We start from the raw sequence: 23715 nt of genomic DNA, 5'->3' as shown, positions 1-23715 counted from the left end.
TAACATGGGTGAGAAGTGACTGATCACAGTCTGTATTGTGTATCACCTGGTTTTTTTTTTTTTTTTTTTTTTATCTCTCTCTCTATGATAATAATAAAAATAAATTTTACTTTGTTTCAATTATTAAGCTGTTCCTAACTCACGAATTTTTACTTTTTTCCTGATTCTCCTTCCAATCTCACTGTGGATGGGGGAAGCGAATGATGAGGTGTGTGGTACTTAATTGCATCCAGTGTTTGCATCCAGTGGTACTTAGTTTGGCATGAAGGGTTGATGTAACCACGGGTTTGATCAGAGCATGTTGAAAGAAATTTGCTACAAGCAATTTTTTTGTAAGGTTAGTGAAAATTTTGTGAACAGCAGAGGGTACATGGTGATTGACTCTTAGAAATTGCAACACCTTGTGATCTGAAGATAATAGGGATCAGTCACTTGCCTAAAGATCAGTCCTTTCATGAGTACTGTATTCTGGTATGAAATAGAAATGACTTTTTCTTTTAGTCAGCCTCAATGTAGAAATGGAAGTCATAGGAAATGCTGATTTTATGTGTATAGCTTACTTGCTTTTTTCTCTGTTGAAGTTTTCAGAGAATGAGCTGGAATATAGTCCTGTAGTTAAACTGCTGATGGTGAGAACTAGAAAATCCAAGTGCTCTTCCTCTCTATTTGCAGTGTGAGTGGGGAGTAATTGGTTTTCTCTATTTACTGAATGGAAATAGTGATATTTTATCAAACATATAGCCTTGTTACACTGGGTTATGCCTGTGTAATGTAACTCTATAGACAGAGAACATGGAGATGAATCTACACATGAAGATGCTAGGTTAACTTGAGAAAACGTGCTGTAAAAGCAGAGGTATAGACTGGACTGTGTGCATATAATTTACACTTGTGTTTGTGCTGGGTAAAGGCCAAGTATTCTCAAATGAGTAAGGATAAAAGGTAAACATTTGTTTTGTGCCTTTTATACTAGCCTGGGCAGATAACTGTAGATACTTTTTTCCTATTTGAAACCATGTATGTTGAATGTCAGAATTGGTTTTACAGATTATTCTCTGCAGTGTATGATTTTTTTTTTTTTTAACAGGTGGATTGAAATTGAACCAGAATGGCTGCTGTTACCTCAGATAGTCCTCCAAACTCAAGCTGCAAAATCATGACTTTCAGGCCTTCGATGGATGAATTCAGGGAATTCAACAAATACTTAGCACATATGGAATCACAAGGTGCTCATAGGGCTGGAGTTGCAAAGGTAAACATCTATAACATGGAAGAAAAATGCTCCTAATACCTGATCTCCCATTATTTGTATTTTGCTCATTACAAACCTGACCTTTTTGTTATTTAATTTTTTCACAGATGATTTTCAAGGAGTAGGTAATGATTTGTTACTGTTTTAAGAAAGCCTTTTGGTGTCTCTGATATTTCATGCAGACTAATGAAGATGTCGTATAGTGTTTTCTCTCTAACTGTAAATTGTTTGCAAGTTTACAAGAGCAAAATAGGTTCTCCTTCTAAGTAGATTTAAACTATTTTTTGTCAAATCAGAACAAAGGGAGTTGATAGTATAAATTAAAGTAGTCCTGATATACCAGGTGTTGAACTTGGAACACCACGTTTACAGTTGTGTAAAGTTTTTCTTGAGCAAGTGATTATGGTGAATATAAAGATGGTAAAGCAGTGTTTGAATGGCAGTAGTTTTCTTTTTAAGATCATGTTATGTTCTTGTTAATGAGAACTGCAGGCACACTAGTTGCGGCTGTATTGCTCTTTGAACAATGGCACATCCACGACCTTACAGCAGGAGTTCCTCCCTTAGCAGACAGTGAGTGCCAGAGGTTCAGTCTGATATAATTTAGTGATACATCACATAATTGTTTATGCTGTATCTGTTTTGCTGCTTTTCAAACTAGCAGAAACCACTGCAGATCTAGAAATACTAGCTAAGTTATTGTAAGTACTCTGTGGGAATAGCTATCTCTATTACTGGGTTTTGAAGCTAGTATTGTGTGGTCAAGACATTTAGAATCTGAGCAAGGAGGAACAAAGCTTGAAATTGGTGGTTTCCCCTCCGCCCACTCCTGCCTCTTGCTTCCTGTGAAACAAAGCAAAACTGAACTCCTTACTCTTTGTAAACCTTGTAGGTTGGGGTTTTTTATTTCAGCTGATAGTGTACATAGGTTATATTCTCAAACTTTTCTCTGCAAACAGAAGTAGAAATGTGATAAATAGACAACAATGGAAAGCCTGAGCTAAATTTTTCCTATGTTCAGCTTTGTTCTGGAACCTCTTTGTCGGTATGGGGATGATGTATTGCAGTCCTTTAATCTTGAACAGTAAACTTCATTGTAGTGATATATTCTTGCTGGGTTGAACAGCAATTAAAGCATCTCTTGCTGTTTTCAGTCTGTCAGGTACTTGCAACACATTACTAGGTTCTCTTGAGAATTTTGTATTCTATTTTTCACTATAGTTTGATAAGATCTCAAAAATTTAAAAATAAACCAACTAAATATTTTTTAAAACAAATCTTATCAAGTGAATAATTCATACTGGAAAAGTTTAAGGGACATTTTTCTGAGTTTTGGATATTTGGTTTAAAATAACAGAAAAAGAAATTCAGTTTTGATAGTAATAGATAATTAACTTATAGGGAACCTAATTTTTTTTAAAGTCCAGGATGTACAGTCTCAGGTATGAATGCAAGAAAAATAACGACTACCAGAAGAACAATATGCATTTGCAGAAAGAGTAATTTAAACTCTAAACAGAGAACACAATCAGAGTATGCATACCCAACACTTTGGGTTAAATGTGAACGTGTAAGGGGAAAAGACCTGTTACCTGTGTAGAAAAATGTGTGTGTAAATGGGGATGAAATGGCTATAAGGCTTGCACATATTGAAGGAAGGAAGGAATATGGGAAATAAAATGTTAAAAAAACTGCAACCACCACTGAAGTTCCTAATACTATGTCTGAAACAAGTAATTAAAGTATTAGACAAACAATATCAAACCATTTTCAAAGCAGGTAATGTACTCTGGTATCCCTTAAGCAAATTGGCAAAAAAAATGCCATTAGACTTTTGAAAGTCTGAAATGAGCTTTATGCAGAGAAACTCTATTTCAGTCTTACTGTTACAGAGGATTCTATACCTAAAAAGGAAGACAAAGGCTGAAAACAATAGGACAAATGACAAACAAGGGACACTGATAGATTAGTTGTCTTTACCAGAGAATGTGGTGTTTTGAAAACTCAAACTGCATTAATACAGAGCAAAAGAGTTTAATTTGCAGTCACACTGGTGATTAGAAAAGTAATTTCAGAACACTGTACTGAAAATAGATACTGGCAAGTGCAAGAAAAACAATTTTCAGATGAGCGAGGGAGAAAATAGTAGCCAGTGCCATTCAGAATCAGATCTATGGGACATTACCAGTATATGAAAGGGAATTTTACAGAAATGTGTGTGCTGATAGCACTCTGCATTGATCTCAGTTGTACTGACATGCAATCTTCATGCAGGAGGCTGACTGATACAACTAAGACATCCCTTTCTAAAACTGTATGTTTATCGCACTAAATTATACTAGACTCTATTAATATGCTTAGGATCTTTGATAAATAAATGAGAAAGCCTTGCCTTAGGGTTTTCCGTTTTCATATTTAAGCATTCAACAGCATGATTGATGAACTTGATCTGGGTTGCTCCCATTGAATAAATTTAACTTGCTTGACTTTGAAGAGGGTACTTTTACTAAAGGAAATATGAAGGGGCTTCACTGGGACAGGTCAGTGGTAAAAATACAGAGACATAGTCATTATTTCCAGCTGTTATACTGGCTAGCTGTGTGTTGCTCTGAACGTGATATATTAACGTCTTTAGTCCATGTCCTTGTCTTCATTAGAAAATGCAGATTCTTTGGGGCAGTGTGGTGGGTTGTAGTGCTGGCTAAAATCACCAGGGCATTTATTCATTTACTGTGAGATATGGATTAGGAGAAGGGCAAAACAAGCATAAAACTTAAAAGGTATAAAGAAACTTTATTAACAGGGCTACAAAAATAAGAAACCAGAATAAAACCTCCAGAAACCTTTCCTCTCCCTGCCCAACTTTTTCCTTTCCCAAACTGAAAACGTAAAGACAAAATCTGGGATGTTAAAACAGTACCAGCTCTGCAATAATCTTTTATCAGTCCTTGTAGGGAGAGAAGTTTTCTCGTCATGCCATGGAGACTTCTCCACAAGAAATTGGTTTCTCATGGCTTTTAGTTTCTATGAATAGCAGCTGCCCAGGCAAAAATTCTGCCATGGTGACATTTCCTCCCATTTTCACAGCCCTCCTAGAGGTGTGTCCATGGGCCATGAACTCAAGGGGTATTATTTTAAGGATGAGTTATTCAAAGGCAAAGGTTTCTCCCCATCTGTCTCTGTGATCATCTCTGGGAACAGAGGTTTTCTCCTTCTCTCCCTGGGGCAAAGGGTTTTCATCAGCTCTGACTTCTCTCTCTTTTCAGGCTTCTCATAGGATCACAGCTACTCCACCATCTGCTTAGCTTCATCAATGGATACCTCTGCCCAGATCTACAGCTTGAATACTTCATACCCCCAGTACTCTTTCATTAATTAAAGGAAGTGTTTTACTATATCATTGTCCATCTCCATGGCCCTACCAAAAGAATATTTCAGTCCCATTTGGCATTTTCTCATCGTTTTTCCATCTGAGGCATGACTCCTTCTTTTACTGACCTTGATGTTTTCATGTTGTCTTTCTATGTGTTGATCACTCTTTTCTCTCCCTGGGGTCAAAACCAGGTTTGCAGGTCTCATCTGTGTAGTGAAAGGGTGAGATCTTGCCCAGTCTTGTGGATGGTCATGTGATCTCTTCCAGGGCAGCAGCCGGAGCTGTTTATGCTGGATGGTTTTTTGGTGGCTGCACTGGGATCTCAGCAGCCAGGCTAGCACTTGCTGCCAGCCGATGGCTCTCCCTCCCTCTGCCCGGCACTTCATGGTAAAACTTAGCAGCAGCAGAATTTCAGCCAAGCTAGGGCCAGCCTGGCCCGACAGCACTGCTGGAAAGGGATTGGGGGGTCCCTGGGAAGAGACTGGCCCCCCTTGGAAGGGCTTCAGCCACCCTGCCAGAACAGGACCCAGAGAGCTTCCTGGGAGGGGCCAGCACCACAGCAGAACCTGGCTCAGCCTGGGGTCAGCTCCCTGCAGCCTCCATCCCCTGCCTGGGACCCACTGGGGTCTGACCCAGCCTCCCCCAGGTCTCACAGGCTGCGGGGGAGTGGGGCTGGCCTCATCAGAGCTCTGATACCTTTCAAGGCTGGAAACAAAGAGAAAGAAGTTCCTGGGCTTGGGTTTTTTATAAGGTGGTATTCACCGAGGCAGATCTGATTTTCAATGGTGGAAAATGCTGTCAGTTCTCAGAACTGGCTAGCTATTGGCCTGTCTCAGGCACAGAGGAAGCTCCCAGCAGCTTCTCTCAAAGAAATCACTTCTGTGGGTGATTCTTACTTCTTTCCCTAAATGTCAAACTACCACAGGCAGGGAGTTTATTTTTATCTTCTTTTAAAACTTTTTTTGCATATTGGTCCCCACAGTCACATCTCTAACCAGCACTCTAATTACAACAGTATTGAACATACACCAGTTAGCTGGAAGGGGATATTTTGAACCCGTATTCACAAAAATATTTTTATTGCTTAAAGCACACTGACCTTGAACTGTATGAGATAATGCAAATTTTGCTTTTCAGTATTCATATATTTGAGCCAAACCACCAAGTTCATGCTTAATAATCATGAAAATGAAAATCTCTTTGCACATTTTTGATTTCTATGCATATATTCTGAATGCATGATTTCTCCACTTCCAAATGAACATTTTGTATTTTGTTAATATGCATACAATTTAAGAGTTCTATGAAAGAAATAAGGAGGAATCACAAGATGATTGGATTATTTTTTTTCTCTAAAAGCAAATAACACTAAAACTTGCAAAGTGGTTCTTGTACAGCAGAAGTCCTGTGGAAGCTGAGAAGGAAAGAAGGAAAAGGAGTTGTATCTGTGTATAAACTAGATAAAAACACCTCTATGTGTATAAAATAAGGACATTAACTATGGAAGTGTGTTACTATTAAATAAATTTCCTTTGACTTGATGTTTGTCTTTTGCAGTGTGCTTGTAGCACTAATGATTGTGATTGCATTTCTTTGGAGTGTTTGAGTACATTAACATTACAATATTCCCATTTATGATTGTTTGCTGAAGGTAGGAAATGATCTTAGGATCTATCTGTTTTAGAATTTTATTTCTTTCATGGAGAGATGAAATAGTGAAATTCCTAATGCACAGATGGAATCCTAAAGTGCTTGTAAGAAAACAGGCTAGCTGTGTAGCTTAAGGACTGCCTCATTTGATCCCGTTATTAAAAGTATTCAAGAAAACCTCTGCCTGAATTAAGGTGCAAACAAGAGCATATGCTGAAGTCATATGCTCATACTTTTTTATGGATTTTGTTTAACAGCTAATGAGAGAGAGATAGAAACAGAAAAGAGCGGAGTAAGGATGGAGGGAGAGTGACAGAGACAGGTGAAGTAGAAATATCACCACTAGTTTTCCAATGGCATCTTCACCAGCTTCTTCTGGTCTTGTTGGTGAGGGTCCCCCAAAAACCACAGAATTCAGTAGATTAATATACATTCAAATGTATTAATGTTTGATACTGTCTCTTGGAACAGACTGTCTTGCAATGTGTCTTTTGCATCCCTTTGCCTCAGGAAGGAATCTGGGGGTGCTTCAGGGTCTTTGGCTTATGACACCTCCTCAGCTGCTTCTCATGTGAATGCTCTGTGGATAATGGCCATCCAGAGGTGGAGGGATTTGCCACTGAGCCAGTTGAGTGTAAGGGAGGATGGTTGTTCACTCCTGACCAGAGTCTATGCCACACCCCCAGAACTTCTCCCTGGTATGGGAGTTCGAGCACACCTGGCCTAAGTAAGCAGATGGGCCTCCCCCACCCCAAACCCAACCAGAGCTGATTTTTGGGACAGCTGCTGGATTTTGCTTTCTTGTGGATGCCTTCCTCTCCCTCAGCCTTGCTTACTTCTCCCTAGACCTGAGATAATTGAACAATTGTGTCAATTGAACTATAGTATCTTTATCTCAAGTTTTCTAAGGTGCTTTAACTCACAGTCCAAAGTTCCAGGCATATTCAGGGAGGGTTGGGCTTAGGTGGGCACAGCTTCTTTATACAGTTTTACCATCATGGGGAAAAATCCTTGAGAACAGTGTTTAAGCATAAAATTTCAGTCTCTCATGCTACCTCTAGATTATAAATTAGTTATTCAAATAATGTAATTCACTTGTTGCATGTTTATAGGAGCTGTTCCTACTTTGTTGTAAGATACTTTAAAAGTTTCCAAGGCAGTGTTTGTGGAAATTTGATTTGAATGTAGCAGAAGAATGAAAGTAATGAGTGGATGAAAAACCATGTCATTAAGCCTTTGGACAAGTGAAAGTTCAAAAATGAAACCAGACCAAATATATATATATATAAAATTTTTGTTGATCTGTTTTAGAAGTGATACAGTTTCACATAATCTGATTTCTGCTGAAATAATATATGCAAGAAATGTTCAAAATTACCCAGCCTGTTAAAGAACAGTGGTATGAATGCAGGCTTTTTGAAATTCTTAATGATTTCTTTTGCCTTACAGTCTGCTAAGGAGTCTTCATAGACTGTGGGTAGTTCTTTGGTATTTGAAATAAATGTGTTAACTTTACAGCTGGTTAATCTGCACATAGTTTTAATCTTCAATTATGAGGATTAAATAATGTAATTATAAAAGCTAATGTATCTAAATTAGAGCACACTCTTACTGTAACAGAGTTGTACCCTGTAGTTTTATGGGGAGTAAATTGAACAGTTTTTAGAATCTAAAACAGCTGTATTTTTTTCACTCTTCAGTAAAAAAATAGAGTTATACATACTGTTTATACCAAATAATGTTCAGACAGGGGACTAATAGGTTTTTTTAGAAATGTTGATTTTAATTGAGGATAAAAATTTTATATCTTTGAATCTTTAGGTGTGAAAAAGACATCTAAGATCATTGAGTCCAGCTTTTGACTTGGCACCTATGTGTTCACCTCTAAACTGTATTTCCAAACCAACATACACATGTTTTTTAACACTAAACATGTATGATATCATGGATTGCAAACTATTTGTCAGCTATAACAACTGACTGTAAAAAATTTGTAAACTCTTATTATAAATGTGTATTTTTGCACAGTTGTCAATGAATTGCTGTAGATTGATGAGTTGCTGCTTGTGAATTTATTGAGGTGATTGTTTTGAATGAGTATCTGCATTGTCTAGGAGCACATACAATATCAGTTAGTTTGAAACAGCTGGTAAACAAATGTTCCTTTAATAACGTGGGCATATTCAACTCTTCTTTCAGCTTTTTTCCATGATGTTTTGAATTGTTATCAAGACTGTGATGTTCTGTTTTGTTTCCTGAATTTAAAGGTTATCCCACCAAAGGAATGGAAACCAAGAAAACATTATGATGATATTGAAGATCTGGTGATTCCTGCTCCAATTCAACAGATGGTCACTGGCCAGTCTGGACTTTTCACACAGTACAATATTCAGAAAAAGCCCATGACAGTGAAGGAGTTCAAGCAGCTAGCCAACAGTGACAAGTATGTACTCTTTCTTAGTAAGACAAATACTTCTCTTCACATGTGTTTTTTTTGAATTGTGCAAGGCAACTGGTGATTTCTTTCACTTTTTCTCCTGTCTCTCAAGGTATGGAAGGGTACCACAATGTGAATATTGTTCATGTTTATGTTGTTGAAAGCATCTGATACTATGGCAGCAAGAAAGCATCTGAAAAACCTGAGACATGATGCTTTCTGTCTACCTGTTTTTCTTTATGTTCCAGAAGATGTAGAAAATAGTGAAGATGATACAGATGTGTATCTGAGTTTCAATTTGATTACACCTATTAATGTTTAATTCCTGGATACTAGAATGGCCTATCACCATGTAATTCTGAAAACTCCAGTATCTTTTATAACCAATCCAGAAGCTTTTGCATTATTTTAAGAGAACTCAATGGTGTCTAGTGAATGTGTCTTGGTTATGGCAAGATGGATATTATGGGAGGGGAGAAAAAAAAGTTTGTGAAGGGCTGGGCATTGTACCGAAATGTTCAAATTGTTAAGTATTCTGAGAAGAGGAAATTGATAGAAGGAATTCTTGCCTGTCATTTTGGCTACATAAAAAGAGTGTATTTTACTTGACTGTTTCCTTAAAACAGAGTGGAAGTAGTTTCTCTGGAAGATGAGTCAAAGGATCTTAGAAAAAAAGATATTTGAATGAGGGAAGGTAATATGGCCTTAGTTTGAAAGCAAATTTCTATTATAGGTTAATTAAGAAATTAGGTGTAAGAATAGAAGCTGTTACCAAGATCAGGAAAAACTAGGACATATAAAGCTTTTAAGGAGGCTCCTTGGCAAATATTCCATAGTATCCATGCCTTCATGATAGTGCAAAACTGACAACCTATTTTTTTTTCTCCCAATTACAAAGAAGCAAATATATATTACTTGTGCAAAATTTAATTTAACGCACAGTATTCTTTCTCTGGCAATTGGAAATGGGAACTTACTTTGTAAGTCTTGAAATAATTTGTTTAGTAAATATTAGAGGTGAGAGTAAATCATACGACTTATATCTGATGTGATTTTGAATAATACGTCTCCATAGATGTTAAAGGTGACATTTTATTAACCCCTAAGAAATTGAGATATGCTAATTTCTTAAAATAGTTAATTAATGCAGAAATGCTGGGAAATTTTTAATATGTATAATAGTGTTTTTTAAGTTAATTATATTAATCGTGGAATGTATTTTGGAAGTGTTTCTGATTTCAATTTTTATTGTTTTTATTGAAATCAGATGGTAACCTGATTTTGCATGCAAATACAGAACAGTTGGGAGGACTTTCTCTCTATTACTAGCTGTAGGTCTTTCCAAATATTTGTCACTGCTCTTGAGAAAATGTCTCATAACCATCTATGACACTCTTACTTGCAGTCGATATTTCTTAAACTATCAAGTAGCTGAGAGCCTCAGTTCTCTCATAATTTTGTTCCCTAAAGCAGAAGAGTTCTCTGTTAAAAACTTTTTTCTTGATTATTAGGATGTTATCTATTTCCTTTGGGTAAGAGAGAAGGGCCATGAACATCTAAATTAAATCATAGTTGCCTTTAGAAGGATTAGGTGTACTCAGCCTAATGCATTTCAGCTTGTATTTGTTTAGACATTGGAAGCTCACCATTGAACCAAAATGCTTCTTTGTTTACATCTGGGAGATAGGAGCGTTTTACAGGATGAAATCCGCATCCTGTAATCAAGTAATTAATGTGTGCGTGTTACTCAGGGCCCAACAGAAATTCAATCCGATTTCTGGAGCTATCATGAAAAATAATTCAAACAATTCTGTTGCTGAGAGTGCTTTGGTTAAGATGTACTTTGCAATTTTTTTTTTTGTCTCTGTTCAGAATTATTACATTATATAAATGTACTTGATCTCAGTGTTGCATGTTTGGATTTTCTTTTCAGTTGCTCAAGTGTAGCATACTGGCAGTTCTACTGTGAAACTGTAGTTCTCAGAGTTGCAATAATGGGAGAGTAAGTTTTCTTTTCTGAAGACTGAAATATGGAACTACAGAGATCTGACAAAGGATCCAGAGGCAAAGCTATTGATTGATGTTTCTATGGTAGTGTGCTTGTGTTGAGTTCCCACAAGATTATGAAAGGTTATATGAGTAACCTTTCAAAAGTATTTACATAAATATATTTGAGTGTGTGTGTGTTGTGTATCTCGTGCTGTTTTAAAGGAGTAAAAAGGAAGAATCCCCTTAAATATTTCTTTTCTCTGCATCACAGAATTTTTTGTATGAGCTGTTTGAAACAACAGCTTTTCTTGAAAGGTTTTTCTGGGGCAGAAAGAGGAGAAGGAAGTATTGCTTTTGCCTGTGAGGGCTGCATGGCTGAGTTGTGTGATTGTGAGTGTCTGAGATTGTTGTGAGATAAGCTTTTACAGGACCTTTATCTGAGTCTTTGCAGAGGTGGTAGTAAGGTAGGAAAACAAAAAATACTTGTTAATTGTGTTTTCCATGTGTGTCTTCTTTTTACTGAAGAGAAGTAAAACAGAGGGTCTCAGCCTATGGATGGTGTGTAGATAAGGATGGATAGATAAGGATGGTGGGCTGATTTGTTGCTGGAGACTGAAGCAAATATTGTGTGGGCTGGTAGATGACTTTAGTTCCTGTAACTGTCAGGTACGAGGTTTCCATGATATGGTTAATCATGAAACTAAGAATTCAGAACAACTGGTAATTCTTCTTTTTCAGAGAATTTTTAAAAAAGTGACTTCATCTTGGAGGTTCAGAGGCGTAGTCCGTTGTAAAGGCGGTTGTTGAAAGATGGTTATGAACCTTTGCCTACCTCTTTCTCTGCAGATACCGCACTCCAAGATATGTAGACTATGAAGATCTGGAGCGTAAATACTGGAAGAACTTGACTTTTGTGGCACCAATTTATGGAGCAGATATCAATGGGAGCATTTATGATGAAGTATGCATAGTTTTTTATGAAGTTTATCCCTTCCAGCCCTCTTTTAAAGGGTACTCTACTTAGAGGATACACTCTTGCTTTGTGACTGAGAATCTGTCTTTTGAAATCTTTGTGTTACCCTTTAAAGCCTCCAAGCAAGGTTGAAATTAACTCTACATCTGCAAGAGTCAGAGAGTTCTGTCCTTAGACAGTAGAATATTGCTACTCTTCCTGATCATGACTCTTTCCTTTCTTCACTTTGAACTCTCCAGAAATTTGAAATTCCTTCCTACTTATTTAATTGCTTAATAATGTTCTAGTATGTATGTTTCCTGTGTGTATCTATGGAAATCAAGAGATATTTTAACTAAATTTTACTTTAAAATTAAAAGATGGATACTTCTATATCTTTCACTGAGAAATTTGGTAGCTGTACTTCATTCATGAAATGTCTGCAGTTTCCTGGAAATGTACTTACTCATACTGTTTACCTTTCAGTTAAAACCGATGAAATTAAAATTTCCTAAGGAAATTAATTTTGCGGGTTTGTTGACAAGATCTCCATGGATAATAAGAAGATTCTTAAAACAGATTGCATTATCCAAAGAATTACAGAGTATCCATTGATATTGATTAGGCTATGTAAGTAAGACAGGAACGAGATTTCTGAAGGATTATTTAAGTAATGAGACTAAGAGAAGAAATGTTAGCATTTCAGAAAAGATTTGAGGATTTAAAAAACACAGGACAAATTTGTATGAAAAGAAAGTACCATATGTGGATTTCTTGGGTTATTTCTTGTTCTGTGTAACTGCTTTTCCAATCATTGTTAAAAAAAAAGTACCATTTTGCTGTGGCAGATTATCTGAGGCTCTCCTAGTGTTTCACAGTTCTTCACGGAAGATAAATTGAAGACTGTCCAGAGATAAATACAGTCAGTGAATATTGCTGAAGGAAATTCAGTTTTTTCACTGAGTTATGTGATTATTGAAAGCTAAGAATGTCCAATGGTATGTTTTTTAGAGAAAGCAAATTCAAATTCTCTTGTGTGTCCACATAGCTGCCTTAAGAAATCATTTAGAACATAATTGAAGATTCTAATTTGGAATGTTTCTGTGGAGAGACATTTGCTTTGTGAAGACCGACACAAGGTAGAGAAAAACAATGTTTCAAGAAATAGAAGCTTGCCCTTTTTCTTCTCTGATGTTTGTGTCTTTATTGTTGGCAGATAATGCCTTATGGTATAACTTTCTACAAATACATACTGTTTTTGGATTGTGGTTTTTTTTCGTGTTTGGTATCTTAGTTTACACTTGCATGAGCAACATTTCCAAAGAAAAGAGAATGAATGCAGTAATATCCAATTTGAAAGTGCTGACTGGTGAAAGAGAAGGTCAGAGACTTCCTTCTTACAGAATTAAACTCTTGGAAGGAGGAGGAAGGAAGGTCAAAGAAAAGCAAAGAGGAAAGTGAGAAAATTAGCATTTAGGGATCCTAACTCAGATGTAAAGTGCATAAGAGATGGAAATTAAACACGGAAAGTTGCAATGACTGGGGAAGAATGCAATGAATGGGAGAATAAAGAATCCTTGATTCATATAATAAACTGGTTATAATTTAAAAACAAATAGCAAAGGAGAAATGTTAGTGAAAGGAGTTGACATTAAGGAATTTGAGCAGATTGAGCACTTAATATGACAGCCAGGTGCTTGTGTACAGCTAGCCAACTTAGTATATAGAAGAAAAGCAGGCATATTCTCTATTACCAGAGTTTGGTGAGAAAGTTATGATGCCACTGATCAAAATGTCTCTCAGAATAATTTTGTCGCAGTTATTTTTTGGCCAGCAGATGGTGTACTTGCACAACTAATATTTTTCATGTCTTTATATTTGAAGATAGTATTAAGAGGGATATTTTTGATTTTTTTTTTTTTTTTTAATTGGAGGTTGTTCTCATGTCTTCATTCAGTTTCCTTCAGGATTGTGAGTATTTAGGGAAAGGGGAGAAATACAAATCACTGACATTTTTGTCAGCATTGAGGAGAAAGCATATGGTGGGATTAATTTTTCATGGCGGCCTGTTTGCAAGAAACAAAACAAATGCTTACTTTTTACGAAATACATATTGTAGAAAACCATGTGTTAGAGATGTTACACTTACGGTAAATATCTGACAGAATTCCAGGTAAAAAACTACTAGGAACATAAAGAAAATGCAACACATACATGTATGTGTATGAGAGATCATAGATTTTGTAGTATTTTCTTGTTTAGATCACAGAATGATAGATACTGAGGGGTTTGGAAGATGGGGAAAAATTTTCTAAAGGCTGTGTTACATGAAACAGAAGAAGAACCCACAAAACAAATAAACAACAAAAACCCAAAAAAATCCAAAAAACCCCACAAATAAACAACAATGAAAACAGAGAAGTAAAGAAACCAAGGCTATGAGTGTATGCTTTGAAGTGTAACAACTACTACCAATGGTTCAGGTTTATCCTTGTAGTATTTGGGTTATTCCAGAATCTGTTTAAAATCTTTATAGCTATTTGATGGTTTTGAACTCAGATTAAGTCTTTACAAATAAGCAACTAATCTATGAAAACAAGTGTTCTGTGTGCTCTGTAGAACTTTATAGAAGATAAACTCTATATAGTTGAAGGTTTGTTGGAGATATTATTCTATGTTATTTGCATTCTAATTGTTGTTACATTTAATGGCAATGCTTTGTAGGAGAATCCTATGTAGGTAACTCTAAAAAAGGCAAGATTGTATCTAGCTACTGGGAAGGGGGGAAAATCTTCCTGGTTTCAAAGGAATTTCCAGAGAAAAATGACTGATTCAATTTATAAGTTTATGAGTCATAAAACTTAAGTGCTGACAGTGGCATCTGCTATTCTGCAGAGAAAAGCCAAGTTTAGAAGAAGCATGTATAAATATTATTTTGTGTCTCTCTCACTACTCTCCTCAGCTGCTGTGTGAAAGACACATTTTACTTTCATTTTTCTCCTCTTAGTTTTATTTCTCCTGCTAAGACAATTCCTAATGCATACCTTGTTGCATGTATAAGGTGTGGGGAGCATACATGATATATGAGTGCACCCTCAGTCAGTTTGAAGAGGATACCAAGTTGGGTGGGATGTTGCTCTGCTGTGGGGTAGGAAGGCTCTGCAGGGGAATCTGGACAGGATGGATCTGTGGACTGAGGACAACAGTGTGAGGCTCAACAAGCCAAGGACTGGGTCCTTTCCTTGGGTCACAACAGCCCCAGGCAGTGCCACAGGCTGGGGCAGAGTGGCTGGAAAGCTGCCCAGAGGAAAAGGACCTGGGGGTGCTGGTGACAGCAGCTGAACATGAGCCAGCAGTGCCCAGGTGGCCAAGGAGGCCAATGGCATCCTGGCCTGTGCCAGCAATGGTGTGGCCAGCAGGAGCAGGGCAGGGATTTTTCCCCTGAACTCAGCACTGGCGAGGCCACACCTCAAATCCTATGTCCAGTTTTGGGCCTTAGAATTTGGGAACGATTTTGACATGCTGGAGCATGTCCAGAAAAGGACAAGAGAAGGTGAAGGGTGGTGAAGAGTCTGAAGTAAAAGTCCTAAAAAGAGCAGCTGAGGGAGCTGGGGGTTGTTAAGCCTGAAGGGAAGGAGGCTCAGGGGGGACCTTAATCACTCTCTACCACTGCTTGAAAGGAAGTTGTAGCCAGGTGAGTGTCGATCTTTTCTCCAGGTAGAAGGCAACAGGACTGAAGTAAACTGCCTCTTCATGGAAAGGAGTTAGTACCAGTCACTGAGGCAGTCTTTCCCAGGGAAGTAGCTGTGTTACTGTCCTTGAGCACATTTAAAAGACCTCTAGGTATGGTGCTGGGAACATGGTTTAGCCTTAGCAGAGCCAAGTTTTTGATGGTCTTAAAAGTCTTTTCCAACCTAAATTATTTTATTCCTTCTATTCTAGAATGTCCTTTTTCTATGATCTACTCATAGTTGAGACCCATGTGAGCAGTAATTTAGGTTTTAGTATGATTTCCAAAGGATCTACTTGCCCACCCTTCAAAAGGGTGCTTAAAAAGCAATGACTATATCCTTGATGATGAGAGTAAATTGATGAGAAGTAAAAACAATCAAATGAGGGAGATTGTATTTCCTAATCTGTGTGTTTATGGTGCAGAGATTTTGTCTGTAGCATTTTTCTTCTTCTGTTTTAATGACTTTCAAGGCGCAGTAAAAGCCTGGTGGTAGCTTTATTATATTCATTGATGTGAGTGAATGGTTATGTGGAGAGAAGAGTGGTTACCAAGGACAAATTTTTCTCTAATGTTTGTCGTATTCCTTTCCACTCTATCTCTTAATTAGGTTTTTTGCTCTTCTTTATTTTTTGAGTTGTTACAGTCAGTAATAAGGGCACTTGAATCTTAGTTGTGCAACTGATGTCTTGTTCGCCAGATTAATACTGAAATGAAGCTGTGAGATAATGAAAGGAAAAATTGAACACTGAAAAATGATAGTGTGTAATAATGTGTACATATAGAAACCATGTTCATGACAGTGTTGACTGGTTTAAGTAAAGTGAAAAGACTAGTTTCATGTCACTTGTGTAAGTACTTAAAAAAATTAATAAAAACTTATTGCACTTGTAGCCTATTTTATTCTTATTTGCAAAGAGATTGGAGGTTTCAACTGTGAACTTTTTACCAATGTGCTGAGGTAAACGTTTTTCTTTGTGTCTTTGGGAAAACAATGGGTCAGCTCCTTCCAAAGTGTGCCGATACTCACATAAGAAATGTTTGTCAACTATCCCATTTGGTTTCCATATTGCATTAAAAGCAGATGCAAAGGCTGTTAGAAGTAATAAAAACTCTTGATAGTAATTTATGGTAAGTTTGAATCATCTTCAAAATAAATGCAGATTGGAATAGTGGTCTTCTATATAAACGACTATGTACCTTATAATATTTCCCTAAGGAGATACAAGTTAAGTATAATGTGCATAGCAATGACCATAATTGGTAAGGTTTTTCAAGCCCGTGTTATCGTATAGAAGGAAAACCACTGAAAAGACAAGTTTTTCCAGGTATTGGATTGTGTGGTACAGTTGTCAATGATGACAAGTATTCTTTAAAGAATTTACAATCAGAAATGTGGTCAAATTAGAAATCGTATCGTGACACAGTCCTTTGAAATTATTACAATATTCTGATAGTATTGTGATATTTGAGGAGAATAAATATTTTGTATTTTCTTAATATGAAATTGATTATAATGCTTAAATGTATTTGTATATATAAGAAATTGTCAGATATATGTCACGGTCAAGTAATGTATATACTGTTGTTCTAACAATTGTTATTAAATATAGCACAACTTGCAAAAATATTCTTAAAATTTGAGAAGTATGGGTATGTACTGACCTATTAAAGCGGACTTTAAGAGCTGGTATCTTTTAGTGTGCATTGCAATTGCTACGTCTAAAACCGATTATACAACTACTGTAGAAATAAGAATCAATATTTTACTTTAAAATTGTGCAAGCATTTTATTTAATGTTTGTGAATATTAAAAAAAACCTGTGAGGTAAAGTAATATATTTAATAATAATTTGTAATAATTACTTTTAACACTGGGCATAAATTAGAAATTGATTTATCATTTTAAGTCTCAATAACATAGGAAGAGTTGAAATGAATCAGTGTGATTTTAGTGCTTTGGCCAGTTTCAGTGAACATTTCCTTTTGAGCTAAGAATACTTGTCCAAAATAGTCTTTAGGAAAAGGAAGTAGCTCATCTGTCTTGAGTTTAGAAGTTGTGGATTGTTTATTTGGTATGTTTGGTATTTTGAAGCAAGTTATTTGTTCCAGGATTGATCTCCATGATAGGAATTGCTTTTGTTTGAGGACAAATCACTAGCAGTTTGCCCAGTGACTAGTTGTGATATGAGCTAACAGAGTGTGCAAAGATGAGATGTGTTCTTAAAACAAAAAAGTATATTCTCTTACCTATTATTTAATTCTTAGTGGAAGACTTAGATTTCAGGATGTTAGGGCTGTTAGAAGCTTACATGGGTGAAAGGTTTCGATGGGATGAATAATTGGTAAAAAGTCTCATGGAATACTGTTAAATAGAAAGGTAGCACATCTTCTGTCTGAAGAAGTGCAAATTGCTGAGGTACTTATACTAGCCACTGTCAGAGTAGCTGCCTAGATTAACAGTTGATTTTTACGAGTATTTCATGCTTTCTTCTAATCCTGTATATGCATCTGTGGTTGAATCATTGCTCCTAGTTTGCTGCATTAATTTATTTCTCCAAATGAACTGCACTGTTTGTAAACAGAGAAAAATTTAATGTGATTTAAAAAAATAAAATTTGTAAATTAATTTGAGAACTTACTACATAAAAATTATTGCTTCAAATTTTTTATTTTAAGCTGTATTAAGTTGCTGCTGGCACTTTTTATATTTGAAAGGTGCAAATTTTACAAGCATCTACTCTTTTGAGTTCAGATTGGTGTTTCTTCTTTTATTACAATATAATTTTTTTTTTTTTTACTTTTTAAATTTCAAGTGCCTTTATGTTTCATAAATCCATCAAACACAAAGCTTCCATTTTAAAAGAAGAAAAAATGCTGTCTGAAATGAAATAATTATGTAAACTTATTTACTCATTTGTAAAATTCCAAATAACTTTGTATTTCTCAAGAAGTGAAATAGCCAAAGCAGGTGATTAGAAGTTCTTGTTCAGTGAGAAGTCTGAACTTTATACAGGTGTTACGTTGTCTATCAATTCTAGCTGCTTCATAAATAACATGCTTGACATAGAATTCTCAAAAAACAAATAAAAACTGAGAGTATTAAATCTTCACTACTTCTTGCTTTAACCTGTGTTCTTACTATTCCAACTGTTTGTCCAATTACGTCTCCAGGTATTTAATATCATCATGCTTAGTCTTAATCTGCTGCATCAGTACTGCAGTCTGCCATCAATTCATTCCCCAGTAAGATTACCAGTACTGTAGATTCGATGATGGGTGTTGGGAAAAGCAGCTCATGGTTAAGAGTGTGCTTAGAGGCTGTCTTCCCAATAAAATTGTCTGAATAGAGTTTTTATAGTTTTGATTATATTTCTTGGTTTTTTGACTGCTTGAGCACCAGCTCAATGTCTTCCCTGGAGGTGTTAATAATTGCTGTTATAATGAAGTCTAATTTTTTCTCTTCAACTTTGTAGCTTTGATCTCAGTTATACTGTCTCTTACATGCTGTATTACCTGAAATTAGAATTGCAGTTTGCAGTTGAATGTGAAGTGCAACAAAAGCTACATGTATTGCTTTCTGAATGACTTTTAATACACAAATTTTATGGGCACTAACATAGTGAAACAACTTAAATCCCCTGAAATCAATAGATTTCTTCTGTGGTATATTTCTTATCCAGTGCATCATTATGATTAGAAATACATCTGAAATGAAGTAATCATTTTAGTTTTTATACTTTCCAGAGAAATGGTAAATTTATGCATGTAAAATGATTTTTTAAACCAGTTTTTCATACTATTTGGTATTACTTTGTAAGTAATAAAAAAGCATAGATAAGTCCTGTGAAACTTAGTGGCTTCCATCTATCAACTCATTGAGGGTTTTGTCTGCAGCTATTATTTCTATCTTTTTGTATGTTGTATGGTGTTTCAATCCACATTGGATCTGATAGAAAATTGTAAACCAGATAGGAACTTGTTATGTCCTCTGCTTTGAACATCTCAGACTTACAACCTGATCTAATACTGAGGTCAAGAGAATTTTTCTTCAACTAATTTCAACTGACTTCTAAAGTGCTTACAAATATGTATCAACAGACTGTCTTTTAAAAGGCTACATCAAGTATGTATCTTTTGACTGGGACTTATATAAAATTACATTGCTTTTTAAGTTTAGTAATATTTTTATTATGTATCTTTTTCAGGGTATTGAGGAATGGAATATTGCCCATCTTAATACAATATTGGATGTTGTAGGAGAAGAGTGTGGAATTTCTATTGAGGGTGTAAATACACCATATCTTTATTTTGGCATGTGGAAAACAACATTTGCGTGGCACACTGAAGACATGGATCTCTACAGTATTAATTATCTCCATTTTGGGGAGCCAAAGTCATGGCAAGTTAAATTTTTATTTTTTATTTTTTAACATTTCTGTTTATTTCAGCTGACTAAATTATGTACCATGTTTTTTCTGTCCTTGTAGTATAATTGTCAGTGAACGGTGACTCTTCATAGTTTACCAAGTATGTCTTTATGAGCTAATAAAAATTAAGATCTAGTTAGCATCATCAATTCCCTTTTTGTCTTTTCTTAACTTTTTGTTTGTTTATTTGCTTGTTGTCCAAGAAACACTCTTTTTGCCTCTTAGTGATTTACCATTACATTTGCTTGACCTTATTGGCTGGACTGGACCTTATTGTATGAGAAGTCACACAAATGTTAGTGGCTGTTTGGTAATGTGGCTAAAAGGAAGCTGGACATGAGATGAAGATATTTTTCTAAGAGCTTTTAGATGTTTAAATTCTCATATAAGCTAGCTGTTAAGAGTGGATACACTGGGAGCGTATGTCTGTCTGTTTGAAGGGAGGAGGGCTCTGCAGAGAGACCTTGAATGGTTGGATGGATGGGCAGAATCCAACAAGATGAAGTTTTGTAAGTCCAAGTGCCAAGTCCTGCATTTTGGCCGCAATAACCCCCTGCAGCACTACAGGCTGGGGATGGTGTGGCTGGACAGTGCCCAGGCAGAAAGGGACCTGGGGGTGCTGGTGACAGCTGGCTGGACATGAGCCAGCAGTGTGCCCTGGTGGCCAAGAAGGCCAATGGTGTCCTGGCCTGTATCAGGAATAGTGTGGCCAGCAGGAGCAGGGAGGTCATTCTCCCCCTGTGCTTGGCACTGGTGAGGCCACACCTGGAGTGCTGTGTCCAGTTCTGGCCCCTCAGTTCAGGAAGGACATTGAGACACTTGAGCACATCCAGAGGAGGCAACGAGGCTGGTGAGGGGCTTGGAACACAAACCCTGTGAGGAATGGCTGAGGGAGCTGGGGTTGTTTAGCCTGAAGAAAAGAAGACACAGAGGAGACCTTATCACTCTCTACAGCTTCCTGAAAGGTGTTGGTAGTCAGGTGGGGGTTGATCTCTTTCACCAGCCAGCAACTGACAGAACAAGAGGACACAGTTTCAAGCTGCACCAAGGGAAATATAGGTTGGATATTAGGAAAAACTTTTTTACAGAAAGAGTGATAAAATACTGAAATGATCTGCTCAGGGAGGTGGTGGAGTCACCATCCCTGGATGTGTTTAAAAAAGGCTGGATGTGATCCTCAGTGCCATGATCTAGTTGAGGTATTAGGGCATGGGTTGGAGTTGATGATCTTGAAGGTCTCCTCCAACCTAGGAGGAGAATTCTGTGAATTCTGTGATACTTTTTTTTCCCTTACTAGGTCATTTGAATTCGGGAGCTTTTTGTTTAATGTAGAGTAGACCAGGAATCCAGCAAGATTCATGTCATTCACCATGAAAGGCAGGTGTGCTTGCACGTGTGCTAAGCTCAGTTTTGTAATAAATTTTGTTAGGAATCAAGCCTGAACTGTTACCAGGAGTGGCTTTGGGACTCATAATGTGTCATAGTACAAAGGGTTGTCTGTCTCCATTCCTTTGTCATTGTCTTAGCTGTGAGAAACAAGCAATTGCAACAGAGGGAAGAAGTAAAGGATTGAGTAGAAGATGTTATCATACAACCCAGGTAAAGGCTAAGATGAAAAACACAAACTTGTATTTTATACGTTGTATTGCTTTGTAATTTTAGATTAGCTAAATAGATTGCTGTAGTGCAGTTAAATCATGCACTGTCTTTTTGAAAGACTTACTGAGAGCTTAGTTGACTTCTGTATTTTTGTAATATTGACATGTTTATGTGTACAAATGGAAGCATGTGGCTCTATATTATTATTAAAGTGTACAACATGTACTTTTGAAGGAGTAACAGTTTAGGAGGAGCACCAGTTCAGTTAGGGCCAAAGAACAGTATCTAGTTTTGAGTTTTTTTGTTAGACATAAGCAGTATCTGTTCATGTCTTGGAGTTGTGTATTTAAAGACACACAGTACAGTGCATAATGCTATACATAGCATTTTTCTCTGACGGGGTGTGAAGGATGGCAAACATATAGTTTAGATTGGTATGGGTACACTGGTGCTTGTGTAATATGGAGTGAAAAACAGTCATAAACACTTTGGAAGTACAAATGGAGAGAAGCAAAGTGCATTTTTGTGATACAGCAAAATTCTGATTAAAACTGCAAACACTGAGTATAGTAAGCTGAAAGTCTTTTTGTTTAATACCATTTGATATAAGTTGTCAGTATGCATGTATTTTGCTTACGGAGCACTGATTTCTGTAGTGGTCTTCCATGCAGGTGTTTCAGCTGTAATGAATAAAACTGTAAAATTTTAGTGTGTGTGGAAATAACAACTTGAGGTAGGTGGATGTGTATTGCTTGTTTTTCTGAGTGAGTTTTCAAAGCTGATGAGTGAAACGTGTTCACAGTGTAGTAAAAGACTCTGTGTTTACTTGGTTTAACAGTGTGGATTTGGACTATCTTGTACAGCTGAGTATACATTTTCTTTGTTCCCGAACCGTGTTTTTTTAATAGAGAAGAATCAATCCAGTGTTATTGCAACATTAAAATGAAGCAAAAGCCTGTTATATCACATAGTAAAGCAGTTAAATCAATAATAGATCCTACTTAAAACATACAGTAAGTCCATGAAGTGCAGTAAATATATTATTAACAAAAAGAAGCAGAAATGAAACAACTTTTCTATTTTTTGGCTGCAGTAAACATTAAAAATAATATGTTCTTTTGTATTTTTGCTGAATTGTTGGAGGTAGCACGTGGAATTGTTTAAAAAATCAGATTAAAAAATCAGTGGGTTTCTAAGAGATGTACAATTCTGTAAATTAAAGAAAGTTTATTAAAGAAAGAAATTATTTCTTTAATAATACAAAACTCTAATTGTAATGATTCTACAAGGGAGAGCAACCATTTTATTCCACAGCTTTTGCTATAGGAAAAAATAGAGATGTTTAATGCTCCTATCTTTCTGCTGAACCCTTGTGTCTTGTGAAGCATACTCAAATTCAAAGAAATTAAATTTGTTTAAATTAGACTTATTTTACATTTTTTCCTTTCATTTGGAGAAATAAAGTATATGTTTCTTTTTAAATTGTGGTGATGTAATAATATTAAATAATGTCAATGGACATTACTTAAAATAGTGAATATAACATTTTGGAACAACGTAATATAATGTTTAAACTAGAAATAAGCTAATTTTTTCTCAAACCCCTCCCCTTCCAAAACCCAATATCTGTATTTCTTTCCTTAGATGTTGGTATATTTTTTTTCTGTGAAATTTTTCAGTCTTTAATCTTTTTGTCTTCTGTATTGTTAGATATTTTTCATACATGAATGATGACTTTTAGTCATTATGTAGTAATTATGTCTTTAAGCATTTCATCCTTTCCTTTATGTGGATTTTAGGTATGCTATTCCTCCAGAGCATGGGAAACGGCTTGAAAGACTAGCTCAAGGTAGGATTTCTAATATTTTCAACTCTATGGTGTTTGAAGGACAACCCTTGAGGAAAGTGAGAAACACTGTTCTTGACTCATCTACTGTTTTATTACTTAATGTTGTGTGACTTTTATGTGTCTACAGTGTTACTGCCCTGAGGAATTCTTAAGAATTAAAGTAGTTCTTTGTTTTTTGGGTTTTTTTGTATGTTTGTTTGTTGCTGTTGTGGTGGTTTGTTTTGTTTTTTTTTTTTTTTTTTTTTTTTTTTTTTGCTTCTTAGAATAAGAGAATTTATTTTTGTACTGGCATTTTTAGCTTGGTGAAACTTAGAAAAATGAGGTTTAGTATTTTGTTGTTCATTAGATTCTCATTGCTGGTATCTTTGTCTTCTCTGTGCCCTTGCTCTTTCTTGTCTTAGCTTCTTTTCATCTGCAACTTTTTGAATGTTCTTACCCAAATTTGATACAGAGA

The 23715-nt window shown here is 36.1% G+C and overlaps 1 protein-coding gene across 4 annotated transcripts in view; it reads left to right on the top strand.

The window, feature by feature from the left end:
• KDM4C (lysine demethylase 4C) overlaps window positions 1-23715 on the top strand; it is a 258313-nt gene that overhangs the window by 10840 nt on the left and 223758 nt on the right. For 3 of the 4 annotated variants that reach the window (XM_058827575.1, XM_058827573.1, XM_058827574.1), the window contains exons 2-6: window positions 1088-1252; window positions 8543-8718; window positions 11548-11662; window positions 19592-19785; window positions 23212-23261. In XM_058827575.1, coding sequence (XP_058683558.1) covers window positions 1109-1252; window positions 8543-8718; window positions 11548-11662; window positions 19592-19785; window positions 23212-23261 — 679 coding nt within the window. In that variant the 5' untranslated portion in view covers window positions 1088-1108. Of the gene's footprint in view, window positions 1-1087; window positions 1253-8542; window positions 8719-11547; window positions 11663-19591; window positions 19786-23211; window positions 23262-23715 lie in introns of those variants that run through there. The other variant, XM_058827576.1, reaches the window with a different exon arrangement.

This window comes from Poecile atricapillus, chromosome Z (assembly GCF_030490865.1).
Source record: "Poecile atricapillus isolate bPoeAtr1 chromosome Z, bPoeAtr1.hap1, whole genome shotgun sequence".
In the NCBI taxonomy this organism is placed as follows: domain Eukaryota; kingdom Metazoa; phylum Chordata; class Aves; order Passeriformes; family Paridae; genus Poecile; species Poecile atricapillus.
Note: the sequence above shows the minus strand (reverse complement) of the source record. Positions and strands in the feature narration are given on the sequence as shown.